The following is a 25,415-nucleotide window of genomic DNA, read 5'->3' on the forward strand; positions in this document are numbered from 1 at the left end:
AGACGTCGTTGCTAAAAACATATACTAAGTGCGCACATACGTCAAGCTACTCGGATGGGAGCCTGCTATTGCAGAACAACACTGATCTGTGTAGGCTGTCCTTACACCTGGACACAGGTGCCTTAGACTGTGGTGGGCACTGATGGAAGTCTACAGGGAGGAGGGATGGGGGCAAGGGGAGAGGAGCAGAAACAGAGAAAATCTCACTTACTTCCCAGTACCTGCTCCATTACTACATCCCTGTTGGGACTGGCCTTGTGGCGCAGTGGGCTAAGCTGCCACCCGTGATGCTGGCATCCCATGTGGGTACTGGTTCAAGTCCCAGCTGCTCCATTTCCAATCTCGCTCACTACTATTGTGCCTGGGAAAGCAGAGGACGACGGCCCGAGTACTTAAGGCCCTGCCACCCACATAGGAGACCCAGAAGAAGCTTCTGGCTCCTGACTTCAGCCTGGCCCAGCCTCTGCCATTGCAGTCATTTAGGGAATAAAGCAGTGGATGAAAGATTTCTCTCTCTCTCTCTGTAACTCTGCCTCTCAAATAAAATAACTAATTTGTTACTACAAGTGTGAAAATTTTGAGATAGATATCAATCTTCTAATAATTTCTAAGGATATTATGTCAATTTACAACATGGGATTTACCATAATTGTTAGGATCATGCTCTGGAGAATTTTTATGAGACAGAGAGATACTTAGGGTGAAAGGTCACATGGAGAAACAAGGCAGAATACAGGGGTGAGTGCTGGGCACAGTAGCTAAGGCACCACGAGGGATGCCCACGCCCCACTTTGCTGTGCCTGGGTTCAAGTCTCAGCTCCACCCACCGATTCCAACTTCCTGCCAGTGCACCACGGGAGACACCAGGGGATGGCTCAAGTACTTGGGTCCCTGCCACCCACATGGAAGAGACCTAAACTGTGTGAACCAGCAAAGGAGGGATCTGTCAAAATCTATCAGTCTCAGTCAGCCTCTCTCTCTCTCTCTGGAAAAGTCCAAGACCCATAAATTCAAGAAATAAATAATAAAGAAGGAAGCATACTTCTCTGTGCAGTGAGATCTCACATCCCTTCTCCGTGGAAGGCGTCCATACACCGTATGTGTGCACTCACACGTGTGAGATTGCGTGCGGGAAGAAAAGGCTGGAAGGCATGCCCACATGTCGGCAGTGTTTTCCTCCACGGGGCGGGATTGCGGACAGTCGGCACCTGCGAGTCAGGAGCCTAACTCCCCCGTCAGGCCCTCCAGGGTTTGAACCCCAGCTCTGCTGCTCACTGCTCTGTGGCACTAATCAGGCTTCTCAATCTCCCTGAGCCCCAGCTGGCTCCCCTGGGAACTTGGAGACCACAGCGCCGCTGCCAAGGGGCCGACACGTTGACTGGATGGAACAATATATGCACAGTACTTGATAAACCTTAGCTGTTATCACTTTATGTTTTTCTAATATTTTAATATTATAATATTAAACATATATTTAATATATTAAATATATAAATATATATTGCATATATTATAATATTTCTAATCTTTTCCAAATTTTTCTATAAAGAATATCTAGACCTCATTTCTGGCCAGGAATAAGCATTTTTTGAAAGCGGATAAAAGGAGAGAGGGTGCAGTTAGTAGTTAAGTGCGTTCTTGTCCATCACAGAGGGTGATGCTCGCTCTAAGTCCTGTGTCTCACCGCGCTGACGTGGCCAGCTCTGCAGTTCACTTGGGATCGATGGTGTCTGACTGCAGCTCAGCCAGGCTCCTGCCATGAAGCCAGTGCCTGCGAGAGTCAGCAGTTTCGTTGTTGTTGTTGTTTCATCCAGCGGGGGTTTTCAGCCCCAAATGGAAAGAAGTAGCTCGCTCTCTACCTAAGCAGAAACACCTCCACTAAGATAAACCCACTTTGGGGTTGTGTCTCTCAACCACATAGGGGGCACCTGATGCTCCTGTGATAAATTCTCCATGTTTGGGGGCCAGCACTGTTGCGTAGTAGGTCTACCTGCGGTGCCAGCATCCCATATGGACACTGGTTCAAGTCCTGGCTTCTCCACTTCCAATCTGGCTCTCTGCTATGGCCTGGGAAAGTGGTGGAAGATGGCCCAAGTGCTTGTGTCCCTGGAGCCATGTGGAGACCCAGAAGAAGCTCTTGACTCCTGGCTTTGGATCAGCCCAGCCTCAGCCACTGTGGCCATCTGGAGAGTGAACCAAAGGATGGAAGATCTCTCTCTTTCTCTCTGTAACTCTGGCTCTCAAATAAATAAATAAAATATTTTTTTAAAAATTCTCCAGTTTTTGAAGGACAGGTGGTACATGATCCTTCCCCTGGGCTGTGCTGTCTCCTCGGTAACCATCTACCAGCCCAAGAAGACAGCAGGTAGCACAGCGGAAGTCTCCATTGCGTCAAACATCCTACAGGCCCCCTGTCATTCTCTCCCATGCTCCTGTTTGCCTGGGGCTAAGTCCAAGGCCCAGGGACATGCCCAACAGACACCTGCAGGGCAAAGGTCAATGAAAGCCCGGCCACCAGCTTTCTCCTCCCACGATGGCCATCTCTACCCACGTGGTCAGAAGCCCTTCGGGGGTGGCAGCTGGCTCTGAAAGATTAAGGAGAAAATCTTGGAGCAGGAATTCAGATGATGGGGGGAGCTCAGAGCCCACAGGAAGAAACATCTCTCAACTGTACAGTGACTGCTTTACCCCTCAGAGAAGGCTCTACAACCCCTGGAAACTCTGCTGCCACTCCCCGAGGGTGGAAACACGGCGGGAGATCCTCCCACACACGCTCACTCATTCAATGATTTCTGAACACCTACTATGTGCCACCTACTATGTGGTGGCCCTGGAGATCAATCCAGCTCTGTCCGGCTGACATTTTGGATCCTTGGTGACCAGAGGCAGCCCATGTGGTGGGCCAGCAAACTAGCTGCTTGTGAAACAAGTGGAGAAACAAGACACAGGACACAAACAGAGGAGCTGGATGGAGACCTTGGCTTTAGCTCCATAGCCAAAGGCAGCTTGCTCACAACCTGCCTTGGGATCGGGCGGCTGGACCCGTCCACCCTGCGGTGGGCAGCACAGGACAGCCACAGCCCACCTGCTTGTCAACTGAGACAGTCTATCCAAGAGCTAGTATCCAAGGGGAGAAGAAAACAGACCACACACAAGTTAGCAAATAAACCAGATCATGTCAGAGAGCGGTAGGCACTCTGAAGAGAGAAAACAGGGAGACCTGAAGGAGAATGTCTAGTAGATAGAGAGAGAGGATTCTGCTTTAGAAAAGGTAGCCGGCAAAGGGCGAGGGGTGAGAAGCCAGCCGAGGAAAGAACTAGGCAGGGCCAAGAAATGCAAAGGCCCTGGGGTAGAAATAATCTGTCAAAGATATATGCCCACGTCATCCACTTAAAATGGATGTAACTCTGCTAGATGTCCCCCTTAACCATGAGCTGGGGCTTCTGTTACCCAGTAGGGTATCCCATGAGAGCTGTTAGCAGACCAGTCCTCTGTCCCGGGCTCAGTGCAGCTGTCCCCACATCTAGCACCAATCTGTGCTCGACTCTTACTGACTTCAACCCTCATTCCAAGCGGAAACAATGACTGGGAGCTAATCTGGTCGTTGAAGAAGCAGGGTCTGTTTGCATCTGGGTCCCAGCTTCCCTAAACGTTAAAGACCTGCAAGTTCAAGTGGAGCTGCACAAATAAGCCAGAGCCCGAGTCTGGCTGGGTCTTAACCTCCCCTGCTACGTCACTTCCTACAGAACTCCCTCCTCGATCTCCAGACTCTTCTGCACCTGCTCACGCAAAAGTCTAACCTGCTAACCACAACAACCTGCATGGCCCGGCCGCTATTTCCAGTGGGCAGTGGGGAAACCGTCAGCCCCCGCCCCAGGCTGCTTCCAAGCCACCATCTCTTGCCAAGCACCACCAACTTCTTTGGGAATCACTGTTAGTCTACGAACTAGAACCCTTGAGATGCGAAAACTCTGTCACTGGGCCTTGCTTCTTCAAAAAATATAATGTTTGCAACTCAGCGGTATTCAGTATATTCAAGAGATCATGCAGCCCCCAGCCCAATCTAATTCCACTAAGTTTTCATCACTCAAAGAATAAACCGCCGGGCCCATGAGCATCACTCCCCATCCACCCTCATCCCAGCCCCTGGCAACCTCCCATCTCTTTCCCGTCTCTGCGGGTTGACCCATTCTGCACACACCACATAAATGAAATCACACCTCGGATGATCTGTCCTGTCTGGGTTTCTCTGACTTTGCATCAGGTTCACAAGGTTCTTCCCAGTGGTTCCAGGGGCCAGAGTTTCTGTCGCAGGTTGAACGGTATCCTTGTGCACAGAGACATGATCCCCTTGGCAGGGATAGATCCCATTTTCTTGCTGTGTCCATTCTTTGATGACATGAGAGTGGCTTCCCTTTGTTGGCTCCTCCTGACAATGCTGCTGGGAACATTCGGGTGTAAATCTCTGGTTTGAACATGTACTTCCCATTCCCTAGGTGGAGATCCAGGAGTGGAATTAGTGGGTCATATGATAAGTTGCTGGTTAACACTTCGAGGAACCATCAGGCTGTTGTATATCCCCACCAGTGCTGTAGGAAGATTCTGGTTTCTCTGTATCCTCAACAACTTGGCACACTGGTTTTATCCCCGCCCTCCAAGTGGGTATCTTTCTGAGGGTTTGATTTGCATTTCCCTAGCGGCTAATGATACCAAGCATCCTATCACGTGGTGATTGGCAATTCTTCAAGGAAATGTCTGCTCAGATCCTTTGCCCATTTTCTTCTAATTTTTTATTAATCTTTTACTGAAGGGCCGAGACACAAACACAGAGCCACAGAGAGAGAGATAACTTCCGTCCTCTGGTTCACTCCCTAAGTGCCTGCAACAGCCAGGGCTGCACCAGGCCAAAACCAGAAGCAGAGAACTCAATCCAGGTCTCCCACGTGGCTGGCAGGGGCCCAAGTTGGGGCCATCACCGCAGCCTCCCAGGGTGCGGTTAGCAGGAAGCTGGAGTGGAGAACAGAGCCGGGACTGGACCCAGGCTCTCCAATATGGGAAGGGGTTCCAAGCAGTGTCTTAAACACTGCACCATACTCCTGCCTCCTGCCCATTTTCTGCTGGGCAGTTTGCCTTCCTATTGTCTGTTGTTGTGCCGTAAGGGTTCTTTATAGATTCTCATAAATCTATAATCTATAATCTGACAAAACCCTCTCAAGTAAGCGATATGCAGATTTGCCCTCCCCTGTTGGGGACAGTGTGGGCCTTGTTCCTTTCGCAACTTTGCAAGGCTTGTCGGAGAGGTCTGTTTTAGGGGTGCAGCTTTTAACGAAACAGCTCTATTCATTTTTGCTTGTAACCTCTCTGTTCTTTGGCCCCTAACATAAGCACCAGGCTGGGGACAGATTCAAAAACAGACACCATGCCTGTTCAGGCTCTGAACTCGACCCTTGAGTTTGAAACCCACCTCCACTGCTCATCCTAACTTCCCTGAACCTCCACCTGGGGAATATTTCTACCAACTTCTCTGTGTTGTTTAAAAAAAAAAAAATTAAGGGACTGGTACTGTGGCGTAGCATATGGGTGCCAGTTTGAGACCTGGCTGCTCCTTTTCTGATCCAGCTCTCTGCTGTGGCCTGGGAAAGCAGTGGAGGATGGCCCAAGTCCTTGGGCCCCTGCACCCACGTGGGAGACCCAGATGAAGTTCCTGGCCCCTGGTTTCAGATAGGCCCAACTCCAGCCATTGTAGCCATTTGGGGGAGTGAACCCGTGGATGGAAGATCTCTCTCTCTCTGCCTCTCAAATAAATAAATATTTTTTAAAAATTAAGTGAGACTGTGGCAAAAAATAACCTACATGAAAGATCTCTGTGAGTGAGATCCCAGTAGAATGAAGGAGCCATCAAAGAAGGAGGTACTTTTCTCTGAAAGGAGAGAACTTCCACTTTGCATATGGCCCTGTCTAAATACCGATGGAGTTTGTGGACTCAAAAGGCTTCCACAGCCTTGGCAGCTCACTTCAAGAGCCTCAGGTGATCACTGACATCATAAATAAGAGTGTTAATTGTTAAATCAACAACAGGAGTCACTGTGCACTTACTCCCCAGGTTGGACCTCTGTCCTTAATGTACTATGAGGTATACTATGAGAATTAATGGTAAAACCTGTCTTCAAACAGTACTTTACACTGGTGTGTCTGTGTGGGTGCAAACAGTGGAAATCTCTACTTAGTAGAGAGTAGGTCTTCTGTATATAAAGTGAATTAAAAATGAATCTTAATGAAAAATGGAATGGGAGAGGGAGTAGGAGGTGGGATGGGAGTAGGGGTGGGAAGGCAGGAATGGGGGTAAGAAACACTATATTCCTAAAAGCTGTACATATGACATTTGTTTTCATTAGATAAAAACCTTAAAAATAAAGATAAAACAATTAAGTGAGAGAACTCTGGGTCCTTTATGCTCATTATCTCATGTCAGCCTCCCAACCACTTGTGCTTTAGTATTATCTCCCCATTTCACAGATGAGGAAAACTGAGCCTCAGAGCCATCTCCGCAAGGCCTGGTTTTCCTTTGGGTTCATCACCAGCACAGTGAACGTCGCTGAATCTTTGAGATTTTCTGGAACAAAACAGGGCACGGGGCAATTCCCACACACGCACACAGATAGTGGCAGCCGGAGCGTGGGAGACTTTGGACATCAGAGGAAATCATCAGCAGCTCTGGCTAATGAAACCCTTGGAGAAGGGATCTTGGCTGCCACGCTCGGACCTGCCTGGGATCCCCAGCACACACTTACTACGGCGTACTGACTTCCTACGTGTTTACTGAATGAACAGGGTAAGTGACTGACAGCACTTCATCATCTGGGAAATTTCCTGCTAGCCCTAGCGTCTCCTGAAAACATACAATCATTTCCATTGATTGAATCTGAGCCACGTGCCAGGCCCATTGCAAAGAGCTTTCTGTGAATACGTCCATTCAGTCTGCCTGGACATTTACGCAGTCAGTACGTCTGTTCTCATCACCCTCGCAGAAGCCCAGACGAACACACAGAGAGGCTGTGCAGGCACACAGCAACTCACTCAGAAGTCCAGAAGAAGACAGGAAAACTTGGACGGTGCCCACATAGCACATTCAGCCTCCATGGCACCTGCCCTGACAGTAGGAAGAGACACACATGAATCTCCAAGAGCAGTGACCGCCTCCAAACCTCGGGTCCAGGGAAGATTCCCCACGTGGGAAAGCAAGGGCAGGAGACAAACAGCACTTGCCTTGGAGGAGATCTAAGATCCAAATGAACTCGCATCTGTCTACAAGACTCCCACAAGTGAAAAAGTTAATCTTCCAGAGAGACGGGCTGCAGCATGGAGGACCTCCCCCCAGGATGAGATAAGGAGCAGAATCAATCACTTTAGGATCACAGAACGAGAGCTCCATCTGTTCATCGATGCAGCATTCCTGTTCCACGCCAGCAGGTATCAGCTGCCCGGATAGCCGGCTACAAGGGTTCTGCACAAAGTTTGTGCAGGGGCAGGTGTTTGGCGCCGTGGTTGACACCACCTGCAATGCCCGCGTTCCGTACCAGAGTGCCTGGTTCCCGCCCTGGCTCCGCTTTCCATCCAGCTTCCTGCTATTTCATCCCCTGAGAAGCAACAAGCACTTGGGTCCCTGACAGCCACCTGGGAGGTCCGGAGGGAGTTCCTGGTTCCTGACTTCAGCCCGGCTGTTGCTGCATTTGGGGAGTGAAATATCAGATGGAAGATTCTCTCCCTCCCCCCCCCACCCCCTAGCCTTTCAAATAAAATGAAAAACATTTTAAAGCTCCTGGAAAATGAAATTAGAAAATACAATTATTTTGCAACAAAAAAAAACTGAAATCCCTGAACATTTTTTCATAATATCTATTTTTCACGCACTTTTTGAAGACCCCTCGTGTGCCTGGATCCCAACGTTTGATTGCACCAAGCTAAGCTTTTCTTCAGTTCCAGTTCCCACGAGCGTTTTGCCCCCGAATTCGGGCACGCGCATCCCAAGAAAGCTGTTTCCAGACGAATCACGAGACGCCAGCTGGGTGGGGGCTTTCTCTCTGACTAGCAGGACACACACCCAGGGGTCAAAAGGCCGCTCAGTGAGGCGCAGGTGGGAGTCAGTGCCCCCCGCCCGCCGGCCCCCGCCCGCCGCCCGGGGGGGGGGGGGGCTCCAGAGGACCAGGCGGCCCGGAGAGGCTGTCCTGGCCGCTGAGACCGGAGCAGGATCAGGCGCTGGCCACACGGGCAGGGACAGTTCCGGAGCCGGGGCTCCCAGCGGAGGATGCGACCCGGACACTGACGGAGCTGGTGCGAGGAAGCCAGGGGCTGGAGACGCCGCGGCCGCGAGGGCAGCTGGGAGACCCGGGGGGCGGGGTTTGCATCGCAAGCCGGCTCGCCCCTTCCTCCCCTTCCCCTCCCCTCCCCCTCCCCATTCCCTCCCCCTCGCGCCTCCCCCACACCCCTCCTCCACGGGGAGACCTGGGCGGGGTTTGCTGCAGAGGCCGCCTCGCCCCTCCCCAGCCCCCTCCCCACGCCCCTTCCCCGAGCCCCTCCCCTGCCCGGACCCCCGCCCCTGCCCCTGCCCCTCCCCCACCCCTCCCCCACCACCCCCCCACGCCAGGGTCCCTGCTCTGTTCTCGCAGAGCCTTCGCAGTCTCTGCAGAAAAACCGCTTCCTGCTCGGGCGCCTCCGGCTACCGCGCTTGTCTGCAACCCAAATCCGCCTCGCGTGCCCGAGCGAGAGACCGGGGCTTAGGGCCGAATTCTTGGTTTTCACGGGGCTCCCTTCTTCTTGCCACAATCCTAATAGGAGCCACGTAGCCAGGGAAGCGTGGAACACAGAGAAGGATATTAAATAGCTCATTTGTTGTCCTCTTCACCGACCAGTACGTGCCACAAGAATAATAAAAACATCAGTGATTGATGCTAATGAGACAGTGTCCTAAGCACCTTACAGATAAATATATATTACCTCATTTAATCCAGCTAAAATTAAAATATAACTTGACATCTTCCATTGTTATTATTTTGGGTTGGAGGGGAATTTGGAAATTTTGGAAAGAAAATTAATTTTTGACAGCGACATGGGCAGCACAGCTTATAGACTGATCTGCCCTGTTTCCTTTCTCAGGGAACACATTTTTTTTAATTAAATTCAAAGTCATATTAAAAATCACACCTATTTTTGGAGTGCTGTACGATATCTCGCTGCAGGTATAGTGTTCAATCAGGGTAAATATATTTGTCCTTTCAAGTACTTAACATTTCTTAATAGTGAAAGCATCCAAAAATTCCCTCTACTAGTGTTTTTTTGTAGAGAAATATACAGTAATTTAACGTCTATCGTGGCCCTGCTGTCAACAGACTGGAAATCCTATGTCACTCAGAACCCATCAATCAACCTCTCCCTTCCCCCTCCCCCCTCTCTGAGGCAAGTTCTCTCCCCGTGACTCAGCGTCTGGCTCTCAGCTTCTTGTGCACACAGTAAGGGCTTGGGCAAGACTGCACAGTCTTCCACTGGAGCTCACAGCCACCGTGTTGCCTTGGAAATCACAGGCAGGATTCGCTCCCCTCTCGCTGAGTCTCGTTTGCTCCCATGTAAAATGAGGGATAAAATCCCTTTTACCCCCACGACGGTTCTTGTAAGGGTTTATATATAACGCTTTGAAAGTCGGTCAGCTCAGGGCCTCGCGTAGTCCGCATTCCGTTATCATCGTTATTTTACTATGATTGTGGTTGTCAGCGACGGCTCCTGCCTTCCTCTCGACCCTCATGTTCCTCTCCCGCTCTCGCTGGATCTCTCTCCCTCTCTCTCCCTCTCGCTCTCGCTCGAGCTCTCTCCCCCTCGCTTTTCCTCCCGGCCACCTCATCCCCCTGGATTTTCACCAAAACAGGACCTTTCCCACCTCCAGGCCTTCGCACCTGCTGGGCCCCCCCGCCAGGCCCCCTCGCCCCCTGCTCTTTGCAAGCCCAGCTCCGCCTCAGGTTCCAGGCCTCAGGCTGCTGGCTGGAGCTTCAGAGACAGCTCCCTCTCCCCCCTCATTGTTCTGGCCTTGGTGATATTCTGTGACCATCTTATTCACTGGCACAGTTACTTACTTACTCTTTGGTCTCCACCAACACGTGAATTCCAGGGAGGCAGGAGCAGCTCCTGGGACATCGATGGTGCTCACTACAGTTTTGAATGAATGAATGAATGAACGAATGAGTTTTCCATCTAAGATAATAGTTCTCAACTATGGTTGCCCTGCAGAACGGCCTAGAAACTTTGGGGAAATAAAAGGATAGAGGGTGCCCACCCACAGGGACTCTGATTCAGTTGCTGTGGGGTGGGGTTTAGGCCCAGGATGTTTTTAAAACCTCTCCGGTAATTCTAAGGTTGGAAACCCCTGGTACACAGAAATGCAAAGACTGTAGCTTGGCGGAGTTTCAGCTCCAGTCTACACAGGCAGCATTGTCTCATCCAGGGCGTCACGTCAAGTGGAGCAAGAGCCCCCAGAGGAAGGTGGGGGCAGCACTGGGGTACCGTGGGCTGAGCTGCTGCCTCTGACGCCGGCATCCCATCTGAGCACTGGTTCAAGTCCCAGCTGCTCCACTTCCAATCCAGCTCCCTGCTAATGCACCTGGAAAAGCAGTGGAAGATGGCCCAAGTGCTTGGCCCCCGCCACCCACATGGGAGACCTGTATGGAGTTCTTGGTGCGCTCTCTCTCTCGCTCTCGCTCTCATGTATGGCCTTTCAAATAAACAATTTTAAAACAAAGACCATGAGCCTGGAGGAGAGCTGTGGCTTTTGAGGAATAACAATGGCGGGGGGGGGGGGGGTTCTTTGTGATGGGAGAGCAGTTCTATATTCCAATTGTGGTCATAGCTACTCAAATCTACGTGAGATAAAATTTTTTAGAACTGTATACATAATGGCCAGCGCCGTGGCTAAACAGGCTAATCCTCCACCTTGCAGCACCGGCACACCAGGTTCTAGTCCCAGTCGGGGCGCCGGATTCTATCCCGGTTGCCCCTCTTCCAGGCCAACTCTCTGCTATGGCCCGGGAAGGGCCATTATTATTGTGATTTTTCCATTATTATACTTCAAGGCTCACAAAAAGCTGCAAAGATAGGACTCAGATACTCACCTCCTAATGATGATATCTTAGGTAGCCAAAGTACTTGGTCAAAACCAACAAAGTAACATTGGCACAGTGTATTATTGACTCAGGTACAGATTTCATCCATTTGCATAAATATTCTCTCTCTCTCTCTTTTATGTATACAGTTTTTGTTTTTGGTTTTTTTTTGTTTTGTTTTGTTTTTTGTTTTTTGTTTTTTTTTTTTTTTTTGACAGGCAGAATGGATAGTTAGAGAGAGAGACAGAGAGAAAGGTCTTCCTTTTTGCCGTTGGTTCACCCTCCAATGGCCGCTGCGGCCAGCGCATCGCGCTGATCCGAAGCCAGGAGCCAGGTACTTCTCCTGGTCTCTCATGTGGGTGCAGGGCCCAAGGACTTGGCCCATCCTCCACTGCACTCCCTGGCCACAGCAGAGAGCTGGCCTGGAAGAGGGGCAAGCGGGACAGAATCCGGCACCCCGACCGGGACTAGAACCCAGTGTGCCGGCGCCGCAAGGCGGAGGATTAGCCTAGTGAGCCGTGGCACCGGCCACAATAATAATGTTTTAAAAGACAATAGATAGGATGGTGCCACCGCTCACTTTGCTAATCCTCCACCTGCGGCGCCAGCACCCCGGGTTCTAGTCCCGGTCGGGGCGCCGGTTCTGTCCCGGTTGCTCCTCTTCCAGTCCAGCTCTCTGCTGTGGCCCGGGAAGGCAGTGGAGGATGGCCCAAGTGCTCGGGCCCTGCACCTGCATGGGAGACCAGGAGGAAGCACCTGGCTCCTGGCTTCGGATCGGCGCAGCATGCGCCGATTTGGGGGGTGAGCCAACGCAAAGGAAGACCTTTCTCTCTGTCTCTCTCTCACTGTCTAATTCTGCCTATCAAAAAAAAAAAAGAGAGAGAGAGAGACAAGAGACAATAGATCAAGAGAAACTGGGTAAATTTTTGCAATATATACAACAGTCAGGAATAACACCTGTGGTAGTGTTCAGTAAAGATGCCACAAGCCCAGTGAGTCTCCTGAACATTGCAAAATGCTGGTACTGCAGGCTTTAGTTATAGTATTTTGGATATGCTGGATTAAATAAAACATAGTTACACATTTCACCTACTTATTTTTCTCTTTGCTTTAAAGATTGATTTATTTATTTGAAAGTCAGAGTTACAGAAAGAGAGAGAGGTCTTCCATCCATTGGTTCACTTCCCCAAATGGCTGGGCCAGGCTGAAACCAGGAACTAGCAGCTTTATCTGGGTCTCCCAAGTGAGTGGAAGGAGCCTAAGAACTTGCATCATTTTCTGCTGCTTTCCCAGACACATTAGCAGGGAACTGGACCACAAGTGGAACAGCCAGGACTTGAACCAGCACTCCTAAGGAGTGCATCACAGGTGGCAGCCTAGCCCAGTGTGCCACTACACCAGTCTTTTATTTTTATTTTTCTAATGTGACCTCCAGAAAATTTAAAATTACCTATGTAGCTCCCATTACATTTCTATTGTATAGTTTGAATCTACAGTATATAAAAAGTTCCCACACATCAATAAGATAAGCCAACAGAAAACTAGACAAAGGATGTGAATACAAAGATCACTGAGAATTATATGTGATCAGTTAGCATACATTCATCCAGCTGGTCTCCTCCGGGGTTCCAAGGCTCCATGGAGTCACCAGGGGAAGCTGGCTGGACAGGGCCACTCTGATGAGGTGACAGCAAAGCCAGGACCCCAAGGATGCAAAGATGCTCAAACGCACCACTACGTGAAGGCAGAGGTTCGTTTCCACCGGTCAGAAGGGGGCTATCTAGACTGGTAATATGCAGTGTTGGCAAGGAAGTGGGGGAAAGTGCACTTAAACACCATTAATGGGAGCAGAGATTTGTGTAACATGTTGGCAAGGTAATTTGGCTCCTCTCCAGACGAAAATCCAGAAACCGTTTGACGACGCGACCCCATTTCTAGGAGCCCATGCTAAGGACGGTCTCCATGCAAAAAACTATGACTAAGAATGTTTGCTGATGCCTGTTGTGTCATTGCAACCAACTCTAAGTAACATTATTTTATATCAGGAATGGAAAAAGCAAACAGAAACGAGGCAGATCTGGAAGCACCGGCGTGGAAGGTAGCCCACTCTTTATCTAGTGGAACGAAGCAAGTACAGCAGGGTCATGTGATACTGCTCATAGCTTTTAACCAAAGGAAAAATAATGGAAAATTTGTGTGTCTGGACATGAACACACACACACACACACCTTACTAGACTAGCTACGGGACTTTGGGCAAACTGTTTTTCTTTTTATTGTGATCATTTTTATTTTATTTGGAAGGCAGAGAGACAGAGACAGAGAGATCTCCCATCCACTGGTTCACTCCCCAAGTACCTGCACCAACCTCAGCTGGACCAGGCCAAAGCCAGGAACTCAGAACTCCATCCAGGTCTCCCATGTTGGGGACAAAGACCCAAGGACTTGAGCCATCACCTGCTGCCTCCCCGGGTGCACTCTAGCAGGAAGCTGGATTGGAAGCCGAGCAGTTGGACTCACAGCAGACATTCTGATACGGGCACAGGTGTCTCAGATGACAACTTCAGTGCCGAATGCCTGCCCCTAGGTAAATTGCTCTCACTTCCTTGTGCCTCTGTTTCGGCATCAGCAAAATGAAAACAATGAAACATCTACTCCATAGGGCTGTCTTGAGGACAAATGAGATGACCTTCGAGAAGTACTAAGCATAGTACCTGACACACAGTACATGTCATGTGTCATCACTGTCATGTCATCAAAGAAAGATTCAGGAGCCAACCACTTACGACATTGCAAAACGAGGTTTCACCTAGAAAAACAAATGCCAGGGAGTCCAACTTCAAAAGGACCCGCAAGCAAACTCAAAAGCATAACACGAGTATTTAAAGGAACAAAAGCCAAGTTGCCAAGGTTACCAAGTTTTATATTAGTCTGTTCATGGTGAAAACACAAAGGTATGGAGAAAGAGAGAGAGAGGTTGATTTCAATATCCACAGGGAAGTCCTGTTTGTTTAAACATCGGCATTGCAATATCAGGGCTGAAGCTGCCTTTGCTGAGGTTTGGGGGCAATTCTGAAGGTTCTAATGTTTGAGAGAGACTGACTTCGTTACTCTTGGTTTATCTCGGGGTGCAAATTGCTGCTGCTTCTGCTGACGGTGACACCTGATGTGCTTAGTCATAATGGAGGCAGGAGAAAGAGACCTCCGTCCTATCACATTATCCGTGGAAAAAGAAAGTCGCGAAGCAATCGCGTGGAACTGCTAACCGGGGTCATCTCTGGGAAATACCCTCAGGGTAGGGGCTTCGCTCTCCACTGGGTGCTTCTGCAGTGTTTGAATGCCTCACGTGTTCACAAATCGCACTAGCGGTTTGTAAAAGAACAAATAAGGTGATATACACTGTGAAAGATCTAAAGACATCTCATTTCTTTCTACTTCTCCCACACCAGATGGGATCGTTTGCATTCTCAGCTCTTTGGGGGAAAGATTGATAAGCCATGCGTTTTCTCTAAAATCCATTTCCACCACTTCAGTCTGTCGCATCTGCCAAGAGATCCTTAGTATGAAATCCCAACTGGAAAAGGGGAAGGAATTGGAGCCAGCATATTGGGAGGGGGGAAGAATTCCGTCCACATCATTGTTACTTCTGCACCCTGAAGCCCAAGACCCACTAGCCAGTGAAATCCATCAAAATGAAATCCCAGTGTCTGGAGTCCCTGGTGCTTAGCCCTTCCCGCCCCTCGTCCTCACATCTGCCCAGATTAACCCTTCTATAAGAACCTCCCTCTTTATCTCTCAGTTTCTTTCTTCAATTACACCCACACAAGGTGGGAAATGCTGACAGGTGCTGTAGCAAGGGATGAAGCTTGAAGGCACAATGCTCAGTGAAAGAAGCCAGGTAGGAGAGGGAAGCTACTGTGATTCCACTCCTACAGGGACCTAGAGTCCAGTGGTGGCTGCCGTTGGGATGAGGGGTTCATGTTTAACAGGTGCAGGGTTGCCATCTGGAAAGGTGAGAAAGTTCTGGAAACAATGGCAGTGTGTTTCATGCCACTGAGCTGCACCCTGAGAAATGGCTGAAATGGTAGCTTTTATGTGTATCTTACCAGAATGGAAAAATGACACAGCAAAGTGTGATACCCATACCAGTTAGAACAGAGTCTCGCCAGGATAGGGCCCAGAAATATGTAATTTTTTTTATTTGCAAAACAGTGACAAGGAGAGAAAGAGAAAGAGAATCTTCCATCCACTGGTTCACTCCCCAAATACCCACAACAACCAGAGGCGAGCCAGGCTGAAGCCAGGAGCCAGGAACGCCACCCAGGTCTCCCACATAGGTGGCAGGGACCCAAGTACTTGAGCTATCACCAGCTGCCTCCCAGGCGCATTAGCAGGAAGCTGGATCAGAAGCAGAGCAGGGAATTTAACCCAGGCACTCTGACATGGGACACAGGAGCCCCAAGCAGGGTCTCATCACTGAGCCAACATCCATGTCTGTAATTTGTTTAACTACCCAGGTGGCGCTAAGCGGTACACAAGGTGGAGAACTCCAGAATTTGGGACTTGGAATTCTGGACCTCAACTTGCTGGACACAGCTGATGCTGTGGCAGGTCCTTACTCTCTCCTCACATGAAAAGCCTAAAAGCAAAGCTTTCTTCATTGCAGGGGCCCCCAGCCTGCTGCTGACCAAGCTGGCCCAGATCCAGGAGTTTCTGGAAACAGAAAGCTCCCCTGATCGTAATGGCCTATGTGCAATCCCCCTAGCAGTCCAGGAAGAGGACAACTCCTACGGAAGTGCCATGATTTCCGAATCGAGAAGACAGAGTCCCAGGGAAGCCTCTCCATATCTAAGGTTTGCATACATATTCTCCGCCCTTGGGTTGCAGCACGACCTCTGGGCGATGCCAGCCGCAGCATGAGATGGTGGGCCTATTCTGAGAGAGCAAGGCAGCATCTCTCCTTCAGCTGGCCTGCAAGGACTTTCTGGATGCACCAGGCAAGATCCTAGGGGGCCCCACTCTGCCCTCTGGGAGCTCACATTCGGCAGGGAAACATAGGCACCCACCCACTTTCTCAAACTCCTACAAGGTACCAGACACCACTCACAGGGCTAGCAGCAACGAGGAAGCTTAACGAGACGGCCATGTGCAGAGTGGGGAAAGAGGCTCTGCTGAACTTGACCATCACCCTCCAAGTGCTGGATCATGGGGGGATCTGGGGCAACTCAATGAAGGGTCCCGCATAGGTGGGACATGGGGCAAAGGAACACAAGCCTCAGAATAGCTGCTATTTCCCAGCCAGCACAGAAGCATTTTAACAGCTGAGAAAGTCGTATCAATAGGTACCCACCGAGTGACAGCTTTGGTTTGTGGATAAACAGTTCTGCCAAGGTCCCTGCCCTTGTGTGCTGGACCTAGTAGGCAAATGCTTCTGTGCATGACTAAATAAAAAAAAAATGTTTTAGACCTTGCAGGCCCTACAGTCTTTGTCCCTGCTACTCAATTCTGTCACGGTCGCACAGAAGAAGCCTCGGAGAGTAGCGAACAAATGACTACGGCCATGCTGTGAGCAAACTGCATTTACCAAAAGCGGCGGCAGGCTGACGCTGGTCCCTGGGACACGGCTTGCAAAGTGCTGTTCTAGTGGACATGGCAGAGAGACCCATCGGTCCATTCATTCTGCAAATAGTTATCAAGTGTCTTTCCTGGACAAGCGTCCTAGTGGGCACCGGCGTGGTGGATGAGTCAGCTTTCTGTGCCATCGTGACACACCTGACGCAGGATACGTACCAACAAAGGATGACTGTTTAGCTCAGTGTTGATGGTTCAAGGGCATAGCATCTGGCTCAGCTCAGCTCTGGTGAGGACCCTCTCCGGCAGAAGCGTGTGCGCGTGTGTGTATGTAAGCAGGGGGCTGGATGGGACTGGGCTCAGGAGAGCAAGGCCAGGAGGAAGCTACCTTCCACATTTCTAAAGGGCAGGGCCCCCAGTGTTTGCCACCATTGCCACACTGGGAACCGAGCTCCCAAAACATGGATCTGTAGGGAATAAACCAAACCCAAACCCTAGCACCTACTATGCTGAATAAGATGGACCATGGTCCCTGCCCATGTAGCACTTACATTCTAGAGGGAAAGACAAAACCAATCATTTTCATATATACTAGCAGATGCTTAGATGAACATAATCAGGAAATACAGTTGGAGGAGTCAAGCCAGGCTTGGAGTTTGGGAAGCCTTCCTGGAGGAGGTGACAACCCTGCTGCTTGCCCAGCAAACTGGCGTGGAGATGAGCAGAGTCACCAGAGACCTCCTCTCAGGGCAGTCCAACAACACCCGTGACTTCCTTTGGATTGCCTGTCATCACCCTCTCTTCCATTGTGTCCCCAGTCCCAGAACAGCTACAACGAAGGCGACTTGGAAGGAGCCAGGCGGCTTGGGCGGAATGCCAAGTGGGTGGCCATCGCCTCCATCGTCATCGGCCTTCTCATCATTGGCATTTCTTGCGCAGTTCACTTCACGAGGAAGTAAGTAGCCGCCCTGAGTCCCTCGCCGTGCCAAAGGCCTTGGGCTCTGCTAGCAGGCTCAGGTTGTGTTCCAGAAGCTTAGGCTATGTCCCAGCAACAACTCACCCTGCCCCTCGTGTTTTCTTTACTGGAGTCGCCTGGACTGGTGGAAGGTTTCTCCTCCAGAAAGTCCCAGGGGCCCAGGCCACCCAAAGCTCCACCACCTTGCACCTGGTCTGTCTAGAGCAGAGGTCAAGCAAGGTTCTCTATAAAGGGCCAGCTGGTCGATATTTTAGGCCTTGCAGGCCATCCAGTCCCTGTAACAACTATCTAGCCCTGCATTTTAGTACCGAAGTAGCCTTCAGTAATATCTAAAGGAGCAGGCATGGCTATGTTTCTTCTTTTTTTTTTTTTTTTTGACAGGCAGAGTTAGACAGTGAGAGAGACAGACAGAGAGAAGGTCTTCCTTCTGTTGGTTCACCCCCCAAATGGCCACTACAGTCATCACGCTGCGCCAATCTGAAGCCAGGAGCCAGGAGCCCCTCCTGGTCTCCCATGCGGGTGCAGGGCCCAAGGAGCTAGGCCATCCTCCACTACCTTCCCGGGCCAGAGGAGCAACCAGGACAGAACCAGCACCCCAACCGGGACTAGAACCCGGAGTTCAGGCACCGCAGGTGGAGGATTAGCCAAGTGAGCTGTGGCGCCGGCCTGCTGTGTTTCAATACAATTTTATTTTCCAAAAACAAATATCTTGTCTGGGGATTATAGTCTACCAAGCTCTGATCTAAAATAGGGCGTGTCCCCAGGCTAAGGCAGAGAATTCCACGTGGGATTTTTGTTTTGTAAGCGTTTTAACACGTTTATTTATTTGAGAGACAGAGACAACGATCTCTCATCTGCTAGTTCAGTTCCCAAATGCTCTTACCAGCTGGAGCTGTGCTAGGCTGGCGCCCAGTGCTGGGAACTCCATCCAGGTCTCTTAAAGGGGTGGTAGAGACCCAAGTACCTGAGGCATCGCTGTTGCCTCCTGGGGTGCACATTCGCAGGAAGCTGGAATCAGAAGTAGAGCCAGGGCTCAACACAAGCACTCGGCTGTGAGGACACAGGGATCCCAAGTGGCAATAACTGCTGTGCCAGATACCCATTCCCCCAACACGGGCTTTTCACAGCCTCAGCCCAGGGGTGACAAATGTCACTTAGGCACACAATTGACTAAAACCTGTCACGTGGTTCCACCTAACTGTAAGAAGTGGGAAATGCAGAGGAGTAAATGGGGTTGCTAAAAATTGTTCCTTGCTCTGCCTTACCATATGACTGCTAAGTGATTTCCCTCATGAGTTTGCATTAAACTGGCCTAGCTGTCCCTAGTAGAAGAGCAGAGGGTCTCCCGTGGTTTTGGTATTGCCAATGATCTCTCCTCCCACGAAGAGATAGATGCTGTGGATGCTTCCCTCTGGGTCTGGACAGAGGCTTCTCCAACCAGCTGAGAGGAATTCCCTCTGCTGGAATCCATGGCTCTTTCCATCAGGGGGTTGACAGAGAGCAAGGTGATGTGCTGGCCAGCCCAGCCCCAGAAATGACAAACCCAGATCCATCTCTGTCTTGCTGTGGGATCAGAGCACTGAGAAATCCCCTAGCTTTCTGATAGGGCAGGCTCCCTCTACACTGAGAAGGTCAACCTCTCTGGCTTAGCTGATCAAAGAGAGCGAGGTGAGGGAGGAAGCAGACATCCTTTGGCCTTGCCACGCGGCCAACCCAACCTTGGCAACCGAGAGAGCAGCAGGTGCGACAGCAGATCAACTTCCTTCCAGACAAGCCAGGCACGGAAGCAGTCAGCAGTGTTTGGATGCAAGGGGAGACATCAAAACAGGAAGTGTCACAAAGGAAAAATAGGAGGCTTAGTCCAGATTAGGGGGGATCAAGGCCAGCTCACATTTCTGCTTTGATGACATCAGTGATGATATCCATATCATTGAAATGATCGAAGTTTGATGACATTGACCTGTGGAGGGACAGTTGGCAAATAGACAAGAACACTTTATGTAAACGAGACGCAATGTGCCTGCGTGTGTGCGCACGTGGGACCGTGGAGTATGCAACGAACGTTGCGGGTTTGGCACCAGAGTGCTCAGGCCCAGGTGTCTCTGCTACCGGTACTCGCTGTGAGATCTGCAGCTAGGTGTGTAACCTCCCCCCAACCTCAGTTTCTTCGACTATAAAATGGGACATGGAAGATCCATTCGCTACAGGTGTATTAGGAGACCTGTGGAATGTGTGTAGTGTGGGATCTCTTCCTTAGCCTGGCGCACAAGAAGAGCCAAAGCATTTATTAATTCTCTGTTGTCGTATTATCAACAGGACTGAGAAAGGACCTCAGGGTTTAAGATGCCATTAAATCAAGTTCAAGGCTTTGTACTCATGAGCCAAGCTCCCAAGACAGTGTTCCAAAGGAATAAGGCCAAGTCTTAACTTGGCTTACCTCCTGGGAACTTGTGAAAATACATACTGCCCAGATCAGTGTTGGAGCAAAGTGGGTTTAATAATAGCAGCTGACACTGACATAGACCTTGCCGTGTGGCAGGTGCCATTCATGCCTGCGTGATCCTCCTCGAATCCTCACAGCAACTCAAACAAGCAGGCGTTGTTACCCCCATTTTGCAGATGAGAGATGAGGAGACTGAGGTACAGGGGGCAGGGTGATTTGTCTAGGGTCTCATGGCTAGTCAATAGTGAAGGCAGGGTTCAAGTTCAGGTTAATGAGCTTCTTCAAGCTTAACCACTACCCCACACTACCGTTGTCTAAGTCAATGTCTCCCTTCTAGTACGCCCATGTCTTAAAGCTAACTCCGGGACTTCCTTACGTAGGGCTGGTGTGATGAGCCAGGACCCAGAGTCACCAAGTCCAAGGAGGCCAGGGAACAGCCACAAAGAGAACAGAGGAGACTGGTGAATTCCAGAGCACAGCTGAAAGGGGGCAGCCACCACTCTGCTGCAATTGTGCCCATGGGGCCCATTTTTCAAGAGCGGTTTAAAACCTAGGATTCTATGTAAAATGTCCTGATTCGTAGAAGGTGACCACCGGTTCACATTTTTAGAATGCATGGGGAAAACCAAAACCAAGACAAACACCAAAGCCACGCTTGCAGCCAGGACAATGCCTACCCGTGGGTTCCCAGCGGGAGCCTTCAAAGATCAGTTACCCAGGAGACATCATCCAGGAAGTTCTACAGGCTTGGTATTTGGGCTCTATCTCCAATCTATGCAGTGTTGATGTGAATATGCTTGCGACAGAAGCTTCGTTGCAAGAATAAAAGATGCGAGAGTGTCCCCTCTCCATCCCTCCCTCCTAAGGGGCAGTGCTCCACAATGGTTAGAGCTGGATTTTGGCATCCGTTTTACCAGGACACAAAACCTACTTAGTTCCACCACATAGACCAGCTTGGCGACTTGTTCAGCTCTCCGTGACTCAACTTCCCTATCCATAAAATAAGCATGGAATTATTTCCCCATCTATAAGGTCGGTGTAGTTGTACCTACATTTCCCTCCATGTTGGCAAAGAAAATAAGAGTTCTCTAGAATTAGAAACTCAGATGGAAAGGCTTTGTTGTGTGTGCATGTGTGTGTGTGTGAAGAGAGAGAGAGAGAGAGACAGACATAGAAGGAAGAGAGGCAGGGAGGAAGGGTGGAACTTGCCCACAGAGAATGAAATGAACTTTCTTCCATGAAGACAAATACTATGGCCAGTGTTCCTTAAAAATCAAACGCCCCAGCCCCAGTTTACAGAAGGAATTACACGGCGATGTGCAGCTACTAAGGCAGAAGCTCCTGAATTTTAGGCTGCGTAAGAGTTACCCGGAGCAATTTCAAATAAGGCAGCCTCCAAGCCCCATCTCAAAAGATTCCACCTCACTGACCCAGAAATGAGGCCCAGGACACTGCCAGTTTCACCTTCCTGCCACCCTCTGGGGACTCAGGTCGGGTGGTCAGCAGACCACTTCGTCACCAAATCCTGGCAGGTTCCCTCCCCCCTGCACCTCCCCACCCCAAAGTCCAGAAGGAAGAACGCACTGCCAGTGGCCAGTGGCCGTTAACAACGTGGTCAGTTTTCATTTACATCAGCAACCTCCCCATCTTAACGTGTCACGTGGAACACTGTGCCAAGGAAGGGAATTATGTTACCGCCCACAGACGGACCGGCAGGCTGTCTGGTAACCGTCTGAGAGGCAGGAAGGGCTTCCAGGGAGCGGCTGGGAAAATCTGACTTCAGAGAACAGCGGGCCTGGGGGTGAGACACAATGCCACCAACATGCGCGACTTCTGAGTTCCATCCAAAAGCACAGTCTGTTTGGCCAGCTGCCTTTGGGGTCTTTCTGACACCTGCTCTTTATCCCTATTAAGAAAACTACGAGCAGTGAGCGGGAGCACAGGTTGAAGTCCCGGGTCCCGTGGAACAGTCTCCGGTCAGGAGACTCTCCACCCAGACTCATCCAAGAGCCCCGGTCAGCCTTCCCTTCCAGAATGGCCACGCAAGCCAGCTGGTAGTTGGGACAAAGAAATATGGAATTTCACGGTGTCCAACTCCTAAGAACTTGGAATCACTGAACTGCAATATTTAACGGCTCTAGCTGGAATGCTCCATGGACGGGGGAGAAGCACCATGGTTCAACCCGAATCAGAAACGTGTAGTTTCTCACAGTCAGAAAATTCACTGCTCTCAAGTCACTAAGGAAATAGATCCCCTGGGCAAAACATTTAACTATTGTGGTCTCTGTTTATCAATGCTTATCGTTCAAATCCCCAGCCTAAATCAACATGTGTGCAGGCGTTATCTGCTGGTGCAGGTAGACGCCAGCCAGGTTAGCGTAATCCAGTCCTGTTTCTCAGAGCGCAGCCCCCAGGGCTGCCTACCACAGGCGAGGCAGGGATGCTCATAAAAAGGCAGATTCCTGGGCCCCAGCCAAGACCCTGAGTGCCTTCAAAATATGTGTTATCACAAGAATACTCTAAAAACATAATTCTAGGTATTATGAAGTTGCAGAACCACTGTGCATTCAGTGAATAACGTTATGCTTTTTTAAATTTATTTGAAAGGCAGAATGGTGGTTGGGGGGTGAGTTATACATACATATGAGAGAGAGACAGAGACAGAGACAGAGAGAGAGAGAGAGAGCGAATTAATCTATCTTCCCAATGCTGGGTCACTCCCCAAATAGCTGCAAAAGTTAAAACTGGTCCAGGCCAAAGCCAGGAGCCTGGAGTTCCATCTGGATCTCCCAGCACTTGGGCCATCCTCTGATGCTTTCCCAGGCTCATTAACAGGGAGCCGGATAGGAAGTGGAACAGCCGGGACTTGAACCAGCGCTCTGATGTGGGATGCCAGGGTTGCAGGTGCAGCTGAACCGGCTGCTCCACAACACCAGCCACCCAGCAGAGAACATTCTTGCTTACTTGGACACACTTCAAAACAAGACCTCTTTTACATACCTTACATAACAGATAAACAGTTTTCCTTGTCTTGTACAGTTGATACAACATATTTCTCCGAGCAGACGTGGGGGTGTCATAGAATTTAACTCAATTCTGACACCGCCTCCCAGAGTTAGTCAGATCCACAGGTTGGGAACTCACCCTGCAAGGCTGTTCCACTTCAGGCACCATTGCAAGCCCCAAGGGGCTTTCCCTGAGCTTCTGAGGTCCCCAGGACGTCTTCCTCAGGTTCTAGGGAGGAACCGTAGCCCTGGCTCTGACTTCACAGAAGTCAGGGAACACTTGCCCTTGCCTGCCAGGGATGGAGGACACAGATGGAAAGCCTGGCAGTAGAAATGCCCCCAGGCAAATGCCCGAGGAAGGGGCTTGGAGCCTCCATGCCTCCGCAGGTGCACTGCCCTCCAGGCACCTCCATTTGTTCAGCAATCCAGAAACTCTCCAATCCACATCCAGGGGGCGCTCTGTGGAGACTTCAGTACGTAGGCACAATCGGTCGCATTATTGGTCATTGGTGGTCACCTCCACCCGCAGCCTCTTTCCTCTCCCTGGAGATCAGGGAGAGGACTGGTAACTCCAGCCTCCTAGTCACAGATCAGTTCCCCTAGCAACCAGCCCCCACCCTCAGACTACCCAGGAGCCCACCACGAGCCACCTCATTAGAAAAAAAGATGCCCCTGCCCAACCCAGGAAATTCCAAGGAACATACACGCTCTGCGTCAGGAACTGGGATGGAACTGAAGATTCTCCTGGCAGCCCCACCCACAGGGTGTTAGGAGCTCCGTCACAGGGACCAGGGAGGAAGACCAAATGTGTATTCCTTGTTATATCAGAGCGGCACACCTACAAGACCTGGTAGAAGCTAGCTTTTGCTGCTTCCCTGGGCAAATCACACACACTCCAAGCTCCCCCTGGGCCCCCTCCCTGTGGTCAGGCTCTCTGTGGAATCTGGTGGAACTCCTTAGCAGTAAAACAAAGCTGACCATGATAAAGCTAGGGGTAAGAGGGAGCCACAAACGTGAAAATCTCCGATGACCATGGCAGAACACAGAAAATTTTCGTTTTACGTGCAGATGAGGTCCTTGTGTCAGGAGACTCAAGGACGTGAGGTGCACACGAATATATTTGGGTATAATCGAACTTCACCTTGGACCCACCCATAGGAGGTCGCCACGGTTGGAGACTCACGCCCGGCACCTTGTCTATCCCACCAGAACCCGTGAGCCTCTCCAGTGTAGGATGAGGTGGCCCTTGCCTGGGCTGAGCACCGGCTGAAGTAGTTGGCTCCATGGTGTCTGCTGAATTGTCGGAGCCACCTCCAGGCTCTCAAAGAAAGAACAGAAGTGACATTCTCAACCGCTTTCATGGGCGCAGTCAGAACCTTGAGCTCTGTGTCGATCACTGCTTTTTTTCTTTTTGATGAAGATACATTGCGTTTTTGCCATTAAGTTAAATTCATATCCAATGCAATCCACTGAATTTACTTCCATTATCGGTCTTGTAGTTATCTAAACAGCCATGTACAAAACCCTGCCGTGTACCTAAAATGTTTTCTTTCTCATTCTTAACCATCAGAAAATGCGTGCTCTGAAGTTTCCATCCAGGGAAAATTGGACCTCTGAGCAGGGTTCAGGGTCCTGCTGCTCTGTCCTATTGGCAGGCACAGAGCTGGTAGATATTAGCCCATCCTGCACAAGGAAAGGATCTCTCTTACAAACTGAAATGACCGTTTCCCTGGCCTGAAAATGCTCTTCGGGTTCCGGCATCATGGCACAGTAGGTTAAGCTATCTCTCACGACACCGGCATCCCACATGAGCACTGGTTCAAGTCCTGGCTGCTCCATTTCCATTCCAGCTCCCTGCTAATGCACCTGAAAAAGCAATAACATGGTCCAAGTGCCTGGGCCCCTGTCATTCACACGCCAGACCAGGATGGGGTTCCTGGCTCCTGGTTTCAGCTTGGCCCAGTCACGCCCCCAGCCATTGTGGCCATTTGGGGAGTGAACCAACAGATAGAAGATCGATCAATCTCTCTCTCTCTCTCTATCTCTCTCTGCCCCTCATCCCTCTTCCTCTCTTTCTACTATATGCTTTTCATATAAATAAAAACTTTTTTAAAAACTGAAATATTTTCAATAGCACTATGATTGGAAGGAAGCATGTGAGGGGTATTCAAAAAATTCATAAAAATGCATTGCATGGAAGAGCTATGCATGGAATTTTTTTTAAATTGCACCAAAACAAACTGATCTTTTCATTCCATTTGCATGAACTTTTTGAAG

The 25,415-nt window shown here is 50.1% G+C and overlaps 1 protein-coding gene across 4 annotated transcripts in view; it reads left to right on the plus strand.

Moving 5' to 3' along the window:
* TMEM233 (transmembrane protein 233) overlaps nt 1-25,415 on the plus strand; it is a 42,768-nt gene that overhangs the window by 14,134 nt on the left and 3,219 nt on the right. The window contains exons 1-3 of one of the 4 annotated variants that reach the window (XM_062182275.1): nt 15,890-15,996; nt 17,533-17,669; nt 20,514-20,606. In XM_062182275.1, the coding sequence (XP_062038259.1) occupies nt 15,892-15,996; nt 17,533-17,669; nt 20,514-20,598 (327 nt within the window). In that variant the 5' untranslated portion in view covers nt 15,890-15,891 and the 3' untranslated portion in view covers nt 20,599-20,606. Of the gene's footprint in view, nt 1-6,516; nt 6,857-15,889; nt 15,997-17,532; nt 17,670-20,513; nt 20,607-25,415 lie in introns of those variants that run through there. The other 3 variants (XM_062182277.1, XM_062182276.1, XM_062182274.1) reach the window with 3 other exon arrangements.

This window comes from Lepus europaeus, chromosome 23, assembly GCF_033115175.1.
Source record: "Lepus europaeus isolate LE1 chromosome 23, mLepTim1.pri, whole genome shotgun sequence".
Classification (NCBI taxonomy): Eukaryota; Metazoa; Chordata; class Mammalia; order Lagomorpha; family Leporidae; genus Lepus; species Lepus europaeus.